The 14,234-nt window shown below is 36.3% G+C and overlaps 1 protein-coding gene across 5 annotated transcripts in view; it reads left to right on the forward strand.

The window, feature by feature from the left end:
- Nucleotides 1–14,234, forward strand: part of LOC127832555 (serine/threonine-protein kinase TBK1-like) — a 48,212-nt gene that overhangs the window by 78 nt on the left and 33,900 nt on the right. For 2 of the 5 annotated variants that reach the window (XM_052358072.1, XM_052358076.1), the window contains exons 1-6: nucleotides 5–716; nucleotides 2,316–2,453; nucleotides 3,336–3,476; nucleotides 4,153–4,282; nucleotides 5,909–5,999; nucleotides 11,696–11,789. In XM_052358072.1, the coding sequence (XP_052214032.1) occupies nucleotides 2,358–2,453; nucleotides 3,336–3,476; nucleotides 4,153–4,282; nucleotides 5,909–5,999; nucleotides 11,696–11,789 (552 nt within the window). In that variant the 5' untranslated portion in view covers nucleotides 5–716; nucleotides 2,316–2,357. Of the gene's footprint in view, nucleotides 1–4; nucleotides 717–1,326; nucleotides 1,429–2,315; nucleotides 2,454–3,335; nucleotides 3,477–4,152; nucleotides 4,283–5,908; nucleotides 6,000–11,695; nucleotides 11,790–14,234 lie in introns of those variants that run through there. The other 3 variants (XM_052358074.1, XM_052358073.1, XM_052358075.1) reach the window with 3 other exon arrangements.

Raw genomic sequence — 14,234 nt, forward strand, 5'->3', positions numbered from 1 at the left:
GGTTCCTACTTTCGTTTTAGATAGCACGATAAATATTGCGTTTACTTCAGTTATGTTTGGCAAAATATGTAGTAATATATTTGAGTATATTTAAAGAATGTGAAATGTAAACTTGCTATTGATAATAACTAGGAAGTTTTAAACAGGATATGTTTAAATGCATGGGTGTGTGCTACCTCATGCGTTCCTCCGAATAACCGGAACAATATATGGAAGATTGTATTGGAAATAACGCACATATTAAAATATTGTATTTTGCAGCGGACAATTATATGTGATAGTGAGGTTGACTTAATAGTAGTTTGCAAAAGCTGGTGGTTATTTGTTTGACTCGACAAATGAAAACTTGGAAATCACCGGGTTTTTCTATTGACTGATCATTATCAAGGATGTATCAAATTACATAGCATGTTAACTCTTGACATTTGTTGAACTTAGATAGATGCAATAATTAAATGTTGTGATCGGTAAAAATAACCACAAAGCTGCAGTCACGGTAATGCAAGCTTATTCGTGTTTTCTTTTATTGCGTCATATGTTGAATTAATAGTTTGGAACGTGCATACAACAAACTTCACAGATAATCCTTATTTGACAATACAATTTAACTTACACGAGCAATTGCGAATAAGTATATTTTTCTTGAACATTTACTTACTTTGACGACACTGAATTTGGAGGCGGATGGCGCGTGTCCGTGCCCATGGACATAGCAGGTAGGAATCTTATGCATGTACAGATGCAGTGGTAATATGTTGTCAAGTGGGTGTAAGCGGATTAATTTGTGCAGGAAGTAAATTACAGGTATTGTTCTTATAGCATATTAAAAATTGATTTTTATTACAGATACAAGACTGGTATTATAAAGGTCTCAGAAACTCAGTGTTTATCTCGTCGAACTGCAAACCCCCTACCCCAGCTGCTACTCCCATCAAAAAACTACAAAAATGTCCATTTGTTATACACAATAACAAAACAAAAAAAACAACAAAAAGTTTACATTTTATGGGGGGGGGGGGGGGTAGCAGCTATAGCCGAGTGCCTGTGCTAATGTCTACATATTGCTGCATTCTCACATGTTACACGAGAACGTTTGTATGCCAATCCTAAATTATGGTCAAAATTTTATGACATGCAATACTATAGTTTGTAAATCAAATTTGTTCAAATGATGCTGTCCTTAAAATGTCCATATTAGTCCCAACAAATCCGAGGATCGCGGGTTCAATTCCCGTTTCAATCTACATGCTCAATTTTAGCGGATTTGAAATAGATGGTCACATCACTGTGTTAGTAAAGATCGGTGCGTACACTTAGCACAGTGGATTGAACACAAATTGGTGCAGTGTTACCTTTCTTATAGTGATCGTAACGTCGTGTGCTTACTCATCCGAAATGAATGTACAGTTAAACAAAACAAATGTTAATGTAAGTAAACTTCATCAAATTTATTTATCATTACATTTTCCCATGACATCAAAACTGCATATTTTTGGTCAATAATGAAATAAGTTTGCGTGTATCATGAAAGTCACAGACGAGATTACAACATAGGCCTAACATACGAATAACACATGATTCGTTCACACATTGTTTGGTAACGTTATTAGATATGTAATGCTTGTTATTATTTACATAAGAGTAAGTTCTCTACTGGTGCAGTGCATAAATCTTTCACTGTCCAAATCATTTGCCTTTCCATCCTCATCCTAATTCGAATTTTAGATTGATGTTTTTTGTCTTTTGTTCCTTAAACACATTTACAAATCTCCAGGGACGTAGATAACCTCCAAACATTGGGGTGGCGGTCCAGTTTCTGTACTTGGAACATAAAGGGGTTTGTTTGAGAGGGTTGTTCTCTCCAGTGGTTTCGAAATTTTTTGACAATTACAATTAATATGGTGCGCTTTGGGGGAACTTCGGATGCGCAGTGCCATGAGCTGGAGGTCCTTAGACACCTGAGGCTGCATTGTGTGCATTGACCATAGTGTGACCCAGAACAACCTTACTAGACTCACAAAAACTCTGACTAATTTTGAATTATAGCTGCAATATCCAGCTATTAATTTTATACTGAAAGGAATTCAATTTTGGTGTGGCTTTGTGCTCTAAGGGGAAAGCCAGAATACTCGGTGAAACCCAACCTGTCTACTATGGTGACCACCATCCAAACTCTTAGGCACTGAGAACAGGGATGGAAATGAGTGAAAAGCATGTGAACCAAAAATTGTTAAAATCAGACGTCCTCAAATAAATTGTTTAACTAACTTATTTAAGTATTGTAGACTTTGCTATTTATTTGTGCTGTGTTTCAGATCTAGACAACAGATGCAGTGTGTCTGCTGCTTGTCTCCAGTATGAACACTCTGAGGGGTTCCTCACACTACCTCTGGGATGTTTCCAAACCCCTCGGTCAGGGGGCCACTAGCATGGTGTACAAGGGACGTAATAAGGTTAGTGCAAGTAGCAAACACAGATGGCTTTAAATATGCTTGTTATATGTACTGTACCTGAGGAAGCCAATATCTTTTTCAAATATTCTCTTTTTTGTTGTTGAAACAAATGTAACAAAACAATTCAATTCACAATGAATTTGTATGTATAGTTCAATTAGAATTTCTAAGTATTTTTCAAATCCTTTAGACTCTTGTTGTATGTGAAATACGTTAACAAAATCATTTCATCTTTATTGCCAATAATAAGTATAACCAAACAATTGTGAAACAAATTTATTCATTTGTATAATAATGTTTATCTCAAAACTTGATGAATAATAATAAATATCAATGTTAAAGTGATACTTATAACTACTTTTGTTAGTTACTGCAGTAAATTCTTAGTAAACTTCTACCCTTATCTTAGTATTTGTTACGAATGTTAAAGTGATACAAATGTTATTAATCAGTGCACTCTTTGTTAACTTTTATCATAACCTCATTTTCCTATTTCCTATAATCCATGTCATTATTCTTATTATTTTGTATTTTGTAATTGAAAAAAATAAATTGTTGGCTTTCCCACTCAGAAGCAAAATGAAATTGGCAATGTGCAAAAAGCATAAAACCAGAACAGCCTGCGAGTATCTCGCAGTCTGTTCAGGTAGTATGCTGTTTGCTGCTCATCAGTTTCTAAGGGTTGGAATGAAGCCTTTAAAACTTGAATATAGTAATAAAGTTCTTTAATTAAATTTAACTTTCCATGGGACTACAAATGCTTCAAAATACGTTTCTAAGTGGTAAAGGTTTTAGAGCTAATAAATGTCGTTGTTGTTAGAGGGAAATGCAGGACTCTGTGAATTTCAGAATGTAATGTATGTACCGGTTTGTACTGTGTAGAGTTCTGGGGAGGAGGTAGCAGTGAAGGTGTTCAGTCGTGCTGCACAGATGAGACCACACGAGGTACAGATGCGGGAGTTTGACGTGATGCGCAAGCTGGCTCATCGTAACATAGTACCTCTGCTAGATGCAGAGGAAGAGGTATGGTAGTGGCGTGTGGGTGTATGCTCTCTTGCGTGCATCTTCGGGCCTTTTCCTTTCATATCTACCAGTTGCTTAAACGGACCCATTCCCAATAAAACTGTAAAAAAATAAATAAAAAAAAATCCAATTAAAAAATATTATTTTTGAAGTGAAATTGTTATTATATTTCAATTTTATTTCAATTACATCTGACATAGTATATATTTTTTATGATTCGTTCTATAATTTGAATGATTATGAATATTGATGTTAAATTAGTTTGTCCAAAGTCAGTGGACTTAAAGTGAAAAAGTCTGATCCCAAAATTGCATTTTCCCAAAGTGGCGTGGTAGTGAAGTGTGGGATTATGCCTTTTGCATGAAACTTTGCAAATGAGAGTTTTATTGCATGCTACATATAAGCCTTGCTTGGGAAAACTGAGTGCATGTGTGTAAGGTGTCGTCCCAGATAAGCCTGTGCAGTCCACATAGGCTAATCAAGGACAGCACTTTCCACTTTTATGGTATTTTTCGTTTAAAGGAAGTCTCTTCTTATCCTAAATCCAGTAAATGCGGAAAATGTCTTCCCTGATTGGACTGCACATGATAATCTGGGACAACGATTAACACACATGCATTAAGCCCCATTTTCCAAAAGTGACGCTCATATATTTATTTATTTTTGTTGCTTGCAGCAAGGCACGGGTAACAAGGTGATAGTGATGCAGCTCACAGAGCATGGCAGCCTGTTCAATGTGCTGGAGGAGCCTCATAACGCCTATGGCTTGCCTGAGGAGGAGTTTCTTATTGTGCTGGAGCATGTCAGTAAGTAGAGGTCATGTAGAGGTCATATGTACAGGGGGAGGAGCCTCATAATGCATTTGGCTTGCCTGAGGAGGAGTTCCTTATTGTGTTGGAGCATGTCAGTAAGTAGAGGTTATGTAGAGGTCATATGTACAGGGGGAGGAGCCTCATAATGCGTTTGGCTTGCCTGAGGAGGAGTTCCTTATTGTGCTGGAGCATGTCAGTAAGTAGAGGTCAAGTAGAGGTCATATGTACAGGGGGAGGAGCCTCATAACGTGTATGGCTTGCCTGAGGAGGAGTTCCTTATTGCGCTGGAGCATGTCAGTAAGTAGAGGTCATGTAGAGGTCATATGTACAGGGGGGAGGAACCTGATAATGCCTATGGCTTGCCTGCGGAGAAGTTCCTTATATTGCTGGAGCATGTCAGTAAGTAGAGGTCATGTAGAGGTCATATGTACAGGGGAGGAGCCGTATAACAGGTATGGCTTGCCTGAAGAGGAGTTCCTTATTGTGCTGGAGCATGTCAGTAAGTAGAGGTCGTGTAGAGGTCATATGTACAGGGGGAGGAGCCTCATAACGTGTTTGGCTTGCCTGACAAGGAGGCCTTATTGTGCTGGAGCATGTCAGTAAGTAGAGGTCATGTAGAGGTCATATGTACAGGGGGAGGAGCCTCATAACGGGTATGGCTTGCCTGAGGAGGAGTTCCTTATTGTGCTGGAGCATGTCAGTTAGTAGAGGTCATGTAGAGGTCATATGTACAGGGGGAGGAGCCTCATAACAGGTATGATGTAACCTTTCAGGGCTATATCTCAGATACGAAACAATATTTCAACATGAAACTTCATGGGTGTATACAATTCAATAAGGAGAAGTGATATGCACAAGAACCCTACAGTTTCTTTAACAAGAGGATTGCCCTTTGTTGTTTAAATATCCTTTTGTTTTAGTTTTTAACCATTCAATAAAGAGAATATATTTGGCTGGGGATATCAATTAAAGTTGCTTGTTTACCATAGTTTTAAACTGTGCCTTATTTGTAGATAATTGTCAAAACTAATATCAGAAAAAAAGAACAGTTGTTTAATTGTTTCTGTTAAATACTTTTAAATATTTATTTAATATATCCTAATTTACTTTAATACCAGTATGTTTTATTGCTTGCTAAATATCATCCTCTAATGCATCTGTGTGTATATAAATTGACTCAAAAAATTGTCAAGTAAAAATAACTTGCCCTCTGGACGTATTTAACCCTTTTCTACTTAGATACGTATTTAACCCTTTACCACTTAGATACATATTTAACCCTTTACCACTTAGATATGTATTTAACCCTTTACCACTTAGATACGTATTTAACCCTTTACCACTTAGATATGTATTTTGATGCATTTGTAGTCCATTAGTAAGTTAAATTTAATTAAAGACCTTTCTTACTAGATTCAACTTTTAAAGGTTTCATTTCCAATCCTTTGATACTGTTGAGCAGCAACCGGCATAAAACCTGAAATGACTGCGAGTTACTCGCAGGCTGTTCTGGTTTTATGCTGTTTGCACATAACCATTTTCACTTTGCTTCTGAGTGGGAAAGGGTTAAAGTAAAGCCCTGTAGAGACTGATGGATACAGGCTATGTCCACCGTTTCAGCTTGTGGTGTGAAATACATGAGAGAACACGGCATAATACACAGAGATATCAAACCTGGGAACATTCTGCGATATATTGGCGAAGATGGCAGGTAACACATTGTTATTATTAGCCCCTTTGTTCTAGCCATATATTGTATGGGATCAATACAAAATTATAATCACACAAACAATGTGAGTTGGTTGGTCTGTTATTATAAGCCACATTTGTTTTAACCATATATTTTATGGGATCAAAATAAAATTATAATCAAACAAACAATGTTAGTTGGTTGGTCTGTTAACAATTCTTATACTTTGAACTTCTTCTTCTATTTTTGTTCAATTTCCAACATTGTCCAACACAGTAAGTGCTCATACACCTCTCAATGCACAGCTATATAATTTCTATGCATTGTTTTTAATTTAAGATAAGGATGTTATGTACATTCATTTTTTATTATTCTACATCAAAAATGGCTGAAGAGAAGCACATTATTCAGCTTAGAATTTCTATGATGTGATCAAAACTTGCTACATATTGCCTCAAGCTCTATTTTGTTTTTGGCAAATTTGGTTTCTAAATCATGTAGGAAACCTATTCTTTGTATTCTTCCCAAGTATAATTTTGTGGAAGTACGCATTTTTTCTCATTGAAATGTATTTTATGCCCATATTTGATAAAACAATTGCTGCATACATGTCTGTTCAAGTTTGTTTGCCCGTATTTGATAAAGCAATCGTCACATACATGTCTGTTCAGCCTTGATGCCCATATTTGGTAAAGTTATCATTGCATACATGTCTGTTAAGGTTTTTATACTCATATTTTTATAAGCAATCATAGCATACATGTCTATTAAGGTTTGTACTCCCATATTTGGTAAGGCAATAATAGCATTCATGCCTGTTCAGGTTTTTATGCCCATATTTGATCAAGCAATCATAGCATACATGTCTGTTCAGGTTTTTATGCCCATATTTGGAAGAGCAATAATTGCATACATGTCTATTCTGGTTAGGGCTATTCCAGTAAAACATATGTCCCATCCCCAGGAAGGCACTTTCAAAATGAACCACCCCCCCTTCAGAAGTTAATTTTACAAAAAAAGAACCCCCTTTAGAATATTTTTTTCTGCTATTTGGACCCCCTTTAGAAGTTTTTTTATTAATGCGAATTTCAATAGCCCAAAATATTAATTTTGCAAAGCATTTTTCGTTGGGGGTTCTGATTATTCTGTCCTCTTCTTTAAATCATGTTGTATTGTAGCAGATTGTATATGAAATAAAAAAATTATCAAATAAAATTGACCACTTTCGGTCCGACATGCCAACTATTTCAATGACACCTAGGAAAATGGTGTTGTTTTTGACGCTTATGTCACTTCCATTTTGATTTTAAAAGCTGTTGTAGGGCAGTATTAACGCCGAGGAAATTATTGGTGATACAACGCCGAGTCACTCGGCGAACAATCTTATTAACTATTATTTACCTTGGATAGAAACTGATTACAAGTTCCGAATAATATCGTTTATTAAATGTAGATTAACCATGTTTGGACATCAATCAAAGCCAATCCCCTCCCTGAAAAATAAAATTAATTTGTCTGTAGAACAATATGGGATTGTTAGCATTGTTGTTTGCAAATTTCAACATGTATTTCACACCCATGCCCGTGACAGGTTTTTTCTGACTTTCTAAAGGTGCGTATAAAACAAAACTGTGTTCGCACCTAGCTGTAAGATATCGCACCTGGAGGAGTGACAATTGCGTGTTTGAAGCAGTGGAGAACTCATAGCTGATTGTAATAATCGTATTTTACCCGAGTCTCTCGATTCCCTGATACATACGTTTCAACTGTCTCAATCGCATACATGCAACTTTTCCCGTCTTTGTCCATTACTCGATAATCCCGCATATGCCCGATTTCCATTTTTAAAAGCAAATTCTGGTTAATAATGACGATAAGAGTGCTCAAGAATGTTATAAACACAAACGTTCGCAATTTTCGAAAGTATCAAATGAATTTCGGCATATGTTTCCATTTAAAGATTTGATGAAATAAGTGCCCAATTAGGACAGTTGTATTCCAACATGCGTAAATCACCTGACACGGTTTGCACGCGTCGTGTACAGCTATTTTCGGTTACAAATTCTAGCCACATATACATAGTGCACGTGAATTAAATGAATTTCTTTGTCCTAATAAAAAGCGCGCGAAAATTGGCGTGGGTGTATTTATTTGTAAATAAACATTTCATAGCGGGTACAACATTGAGATCATTAATTTTAATTTCCATTAAAAGTTTCGTTGTTACTAAATTACCGGGGTATCTTGCAAATTACTTGGCATTGCCATTTCCTCTTAATAAAATATAATTCAAACACCCTGTATGGTTACAGTTTCGCTGTTTCAGTTCCTTCATTATTGAAACAATTAAGACTTATGGTTTGCGCTCTGTGTGTCCATCAGTCCTACAGTCTGTGAGTCTGTCACACTTTTCTGGATCCTGCGATACCTTTTAAAGTTCTTAATGTTTTTTCATGAAACTTGAAACATGGATAGATGGCAATATGGACATTATGCACGTCATTTCATTTTGTTCCTACGTCAAAAATTCTGGTTGCTATGGCAACAAATATATAAAAAATAAATATTTCTGACAATGGTGGAGCCGGTAGAGGACATATATTGCTTGGCATTAGTCTTGTTGTATTGTATACTGACCACACAAATGTCGTGTACAGTTAACAAATTTCTGCAACGACCAATAAACAACCTTCGGCTTCGGTACATATACTATTTGGGGCTGCCTGGCTGGTCACTATTCTGCCATAGAGCCATCAGTGAGGTTTTCTATTTCTTAAATAGTGCACGTGCTTATCTAACATTAAGGGATCATGAACACGGGTCGGAGCCACTTGTATGGGCTATAATACACAGTCCCGATGGTTATGTTCAGTAGCACAAAGTCACGTGGTCAGTAACTAACAAGTTCGAGTAATAAAGCACAGAGATTGTGATCTGAAAAATTGCATGGGGTCCGAAATGAAACAGAATGCCACCAAATCAAAAGATTTACCGCCTAATGTCAAGTGTAAAAAAACTATGTTTGAAACATTTAAAATAAGGATAATTCCGAATGATCACGGCTTCCATTTTCAAAGGCATATTCCGTTCAAAATTGCGCAAGAAATTGTAAAGACAAAAAGTTTGCTTTTTTTTCCATCAAATCAAGTTTACACCCTACTATTTTATTAAATCGCAGCCAAATCGGGACGGCGGTATTCCCACTGCACACGCGTACATCAACTTAAGCCATGTGTAAATTTAAATTAAGACGCACATGTACAAGTCATTTTCTGAAAATTGGGACGAAGTGAAAGTAATCATTTTAAAAATGAACCAACATTTGATTTTATTAAAATTGTCAACATTATTTATATTTGTGTCGTCTGTGTATTTTAGCAACTCTTATGCAAATAGATATCGTTTTTTTCCATGTTTAAAGCAAGTCTTGTTTCCGAGATTAAACTGTGTAAATTTCTTCAATATGGTTAGCTACTGACCTAAAAATAAAATCATTGTTTTGACAGATGACATCCGATGGTAATTGTATGAAGTATGCATAGAAGCCGACGAAATGTTAAAACAATCGCGTAGAAATAAAAATATCGGGTATCATCTGTATCTGTTTCTTATATTCGTTCATTTGAAATTCTTATATTGGTTAATTCGAAAATTATTTAACATTTGTTATCGTATACTGGTCGGGTACGTAATTCCGGCCACTTTTGGGACTATTTTAACAAAATCTTTTGTTTTAGGCAACTGGTTGAAACTAAACTTCACATATATAATCCTGGGTTCAAAACTCACCTAGCATGAAAATTTCAATAGAATTAGATCAGTGTATGTTACTTTTATGAACAGTAATTAATGACATATAAACTATCAATTTTCGTAGGGCAATTGTACCTAAAAAATCGGCCACTTTTCAGTTTAATCTGCAGGTACAATTACAAAGCAATATCTTTAGACGAATGTCCTCATTTTAAGAGTATTAGTAAAGGTTTACACAAACACAATTTTTGACTTGAAACTTAATATATATGCGACGTTTTTATACCAGTTACTCCCCCTACCTATTTTAATAAATATTAACAGGCCTGCACGGTTAATGGGGAACTGCAAATTCATAAAAAATATTTATTTTCAATAGTTTTAATCAATTTTTACTAACATAGCTAAGAAAGTAAAAACATTTTGTTTAAAAAGTTGACTTTAGTGTCGATTTTTAGTAAACGCTTATATTTAATTCTACAACATGTAAACTATTAGTATTCAAATCAAGGGAGGTAATTCATATATTAAAAGTTTATATTTAGGTCCTGATTTTTTTGTTTTAAATGTATGTTTTTATACAATTAATTAAAAAATACCTTAATAAAAGTTTATCAGAGAGAAATAATAATAATTTTATCAAATATATTTGTTTCTTATATAAGTATAATTTTTTGCATTGGCTAAGACGTCACTTTTCCCATGAGAGAAATATCTTGTGTTATGTTTGAGACATTTTAATGCAGACGTTTACAGTGATATGCTTCTTTAATTTGCAAAATATTGAGAGTAGGGTTGGTTTTCAAGTTGATTGTTCTAAAAATAATCAAAACATGTGTGTTTAGATCATGAAAATGATTAAACACAGGTGGCCGATTTTTTACGTACAGGCCGGAATTACGTACACGACCAGTACAATCAATATTTGTAAATATTTCTTCTCGGCGAATCGCTGCGTGATAAGACACGGCGTGATTCGGCGGATCGATGCCGAGACAGAAACAGACGCGGTGTCACTCCGCGAATTATCGCCGTGTGCCCAGGCATGATGTGGAATGAATACTCGTTGTGGATGCGGAGAAATTTCGAAAACAAAAGAATCCTTCCGCGGCATAGCCGCGGACTTTGTTGGTTTCGCGTAAGCTGTAATGTAGTCCATTTTTAATTGGCAAATAGGGTTAGAAGCAAAATAAAAATGATGCCCCCCAACAGAAGTAAAATATAAGTTATAACACCCCCCTTCAGAAGCAAAATATGAAGAAACCCATCCCCAACAGAATTTCTTTATTTTGCCGTCCTGGGGTGGGATATATGTTTAACTGGAATAGCCCTTATAATGTCCATATTTTATAAGCAATCGTTGCATACATGTCTGAGCAATCATTGCATACATGTCTATTAAGGTTTTTATGCCCATATTTAGTAGAGCAATATTTGCATACATGCCTGCTCACTATTTTATGCCCATATTTGGTAGAAGAATATTTGCATACATGTCTGCTCTCTATTTTATGCCCATATTTGGTTGAGCAATATTTGTTTACATGTCTGCTTACTATGTTATGCCCATATTTGGTCGAGGAATATTTGCATACATGTCTGCTCACTATTTTATGCCCATATTTGGTAGAGGAATATTTGCATACATGTCTGCTCACTATTTTATGCCCATATTTGGTAGAGCAATATTTGTTTACATGTCTGCTTACTATGTTATGCCCATATTTGGTCGAGGAATATTTGCATACATGTCTGCTCACTATTGTATGCCCATATTTGGTAGGGGAATATTTGCATACATGTCTGCTCACTATTTTATGCCCATATTTGGTAGAGGAATATTTGCATACATGTCTGCTAACTATTTTATGCCCATATTTGGTAGAGCAATATTTGTTTACATGTCTGCTAACTATGTTATGCCCATATATGGCAAAGCAATCATTGCATAAACGTGTGTTCAGGTCGGTGTACAAGCTGACAGACTTTGGGTCGGCCAAGCAAGTTCAGGACGAGGAGGAGCCATTCATGTCTCTGTATGGAACGGAGGAATACCTGGTCAGTGCATGATGATGTCCAAATCAAATAAGCCTTGTTCTGGAAAAACTGGGCTTAACGCATGTGCTTAACGTGTCGTCCCAGATTAGCCTGTGCAGTCCTTAAAGGCTATTCAGTGAAAACACTTTCTGCTTGTATGGAACTTTTCCTTTTAAAGGAAGTATCTTCTAATAGAAGTCCAGTTTAGGCTGAAAGTGTTGTCCCTGCAGTCTTCACAGGCTAAATTTTTGGATGACACTTTACACACATGCATTTAGTCCAGTTTTCTCAGAACGAGGCTCAAAATTGTCTATGTGTTCTCTATCAATTGAGAATTCAAATAGTAAAATATGACACATCTAATCACAATTTTTGAATGAGCATACATGCTTATTGTATGCATTGTGTGTGAATCACAACATATGCACAGAAATCGCACTCAACTCAAGGTATACATTTATTCAACAAATCATATGACGTTATTCTGCATGCAATTGCAATACATGATATCTGACTGTTTGCTGGACATGAATTGTGTTTGGATGGAGGTATTGCACTTACATTCTGTATGCAGGTAGCTGATATTCATTGCTAGCTTGTAGTCCAGGTTAAGGTCAAGGTCACTGCTACTGTATAAAAATTGAGTGTGTAGGTAGCTTACTTGTAGATCTATCTTGGGCTTCCATTAAGGGCCAGATTGGTCAAGGTCACTTTTGGTAAACTTTTTCCACTTAAGAACTTACGTTTTTATGTGGGTAGTGTTCTTATTATATGATTTGTGTTGGTAGCTTTCATGCAGACTTTAGGTAGGAATGCATTTTGGGCCAGTTTGATCAAGTTTAAGGTCACTGTTGAGTTTTGATGGTTTAATAGAGTCGTAATTGTGTGGGTTTGTGTAACTTACATGCAGATTTAGCTTGCAATAGCTAAATTATTAACCAGGTTTTCTGAAGGAAAAAACTGGTTATTAAATTGGAGAATGCGGGCGGGCTGGCAGGCTGGCTGGCGGGCGGGCGGAACAAGCTTGTCCGGGCCATAACTATGTCGTTCATTGTCAGATTTTAAAATCATTTGGCACATTTGTTCACCATCATTGGACGGTGTGGCGCGAAAGAATTACGTCAATATCTGCAAGGTCAAGGTCACACTTTGAGTTCAAAGGTCAAAAATGGCCATAAATGAGCTTTTCCGGGCCATAACTGTCATTAATTGTCAGATTTTAAAATCATTTGGCACATTTGTTCACCATCATTGGACGGTGTGTCGCGCGAAAGAATTACATTGATATCTCCAAGGTCAAGGTCACACTTTGAGTTCAAAAGTAAAAAATGGCAATAAATGAGCTTGTCCAGGCAATAACTATGTCATTCATTGTCAGATTTTAAAATCATTTGGCACATTTGTTCACCATCATTGGACGGTGTGTCGTGCGAAAGAATTACGTTGATATCTCCAAGGTCAAGGTTGCCACGACTAAAAATAGATTGATTTTGAAAAAAGCCCTTTATCAGACTTTTTAGCTCACCTGATTGCTCAGGTGAGCTTTTGTGACCAGTCTTTGTCCGTCGTCCATTCGTCCATCCGTCCGTTAACATTTGTTCGTAAACACTTTAGAGGCCACATTTATTGTCCGGTCTTCATGAAACTTGGTCAGAAGCTTCGTCCCAATAAAATCTCGGTCGAGTTCGAAACTGGGTCGTGCCAGGTCAAAAACTAGGTCAATAGGTCAAAAAAAAGAAAAAACTTGTAAACACTGTAGATGTCACATTTCATGCCCAATCTTCATGTTACTTTGTCAAAATGTTTGTCTTAATGATATGTTGGTTGAGTTCAAAAGTGGTTCCGGTCCGTTGACAAACATGGCCGCCAGTGGGCGGGGCAGTTTTCCTTATTTGGCTATAGAGAAACCTTGTAAACATTCTGGAAGTCACAATTTTGGCCCAATCATCATGAAAGATGGTCAAAATATTGGTTGTATTGATATCTCGGACCAGTTCGAAAATGGTCAAGATCAGTGAAAAAACATGGCCGCCAGTGGGCGAGCATTTTTCTCTTTATGTATATAGTGAAAACATGTCAACACTCTAGGAGTCATATTTAGGCCCAATTTTCATGAAATTTTGTCAGAACTTTTGTTTCCTAGATATGTGTATTAAGTTTGAAAATGCTTCCGGTCCGTTGAAAAACATGGTTGCCAGGGGGACGGCGCAGTTTTCCTTATATTTAAATAGTAAAAAGGCTTGTAAACAATCATGAATTAAGGTCATGTAACATGCGAGACAACTCTTCTAGATATTGCATTTAAGTTTACGGTAGTTACTCCCCTTTGATTATTAATGTTTTCATAATAATACAGTGTAGATTTGTGTATCATTTATGTGTTAATTGTAATTCGAGGTTGGATGTTTTTTGAGCTCACCTGATTGCTCAGGGGAGCTTTTATGACCGGTGTTTGTCCGTCGTCCG

Source organism: Dreissena polymorpha, chromosome 5 (genome assembly GCF_020536995.1).
Source record: "Dreissena polymorpha isolate Duluth1 chromosome 5, UMN_Dpol_1.0, whole genome shotgun sequence".
Classification (NCBI taxonomy): domain Eukaryota; kingdom Metazoa; phylum Mollusca; class Bivalvia; order Myida; family Dreissenidae; genus Dreissena; species Dreissena polymorpha.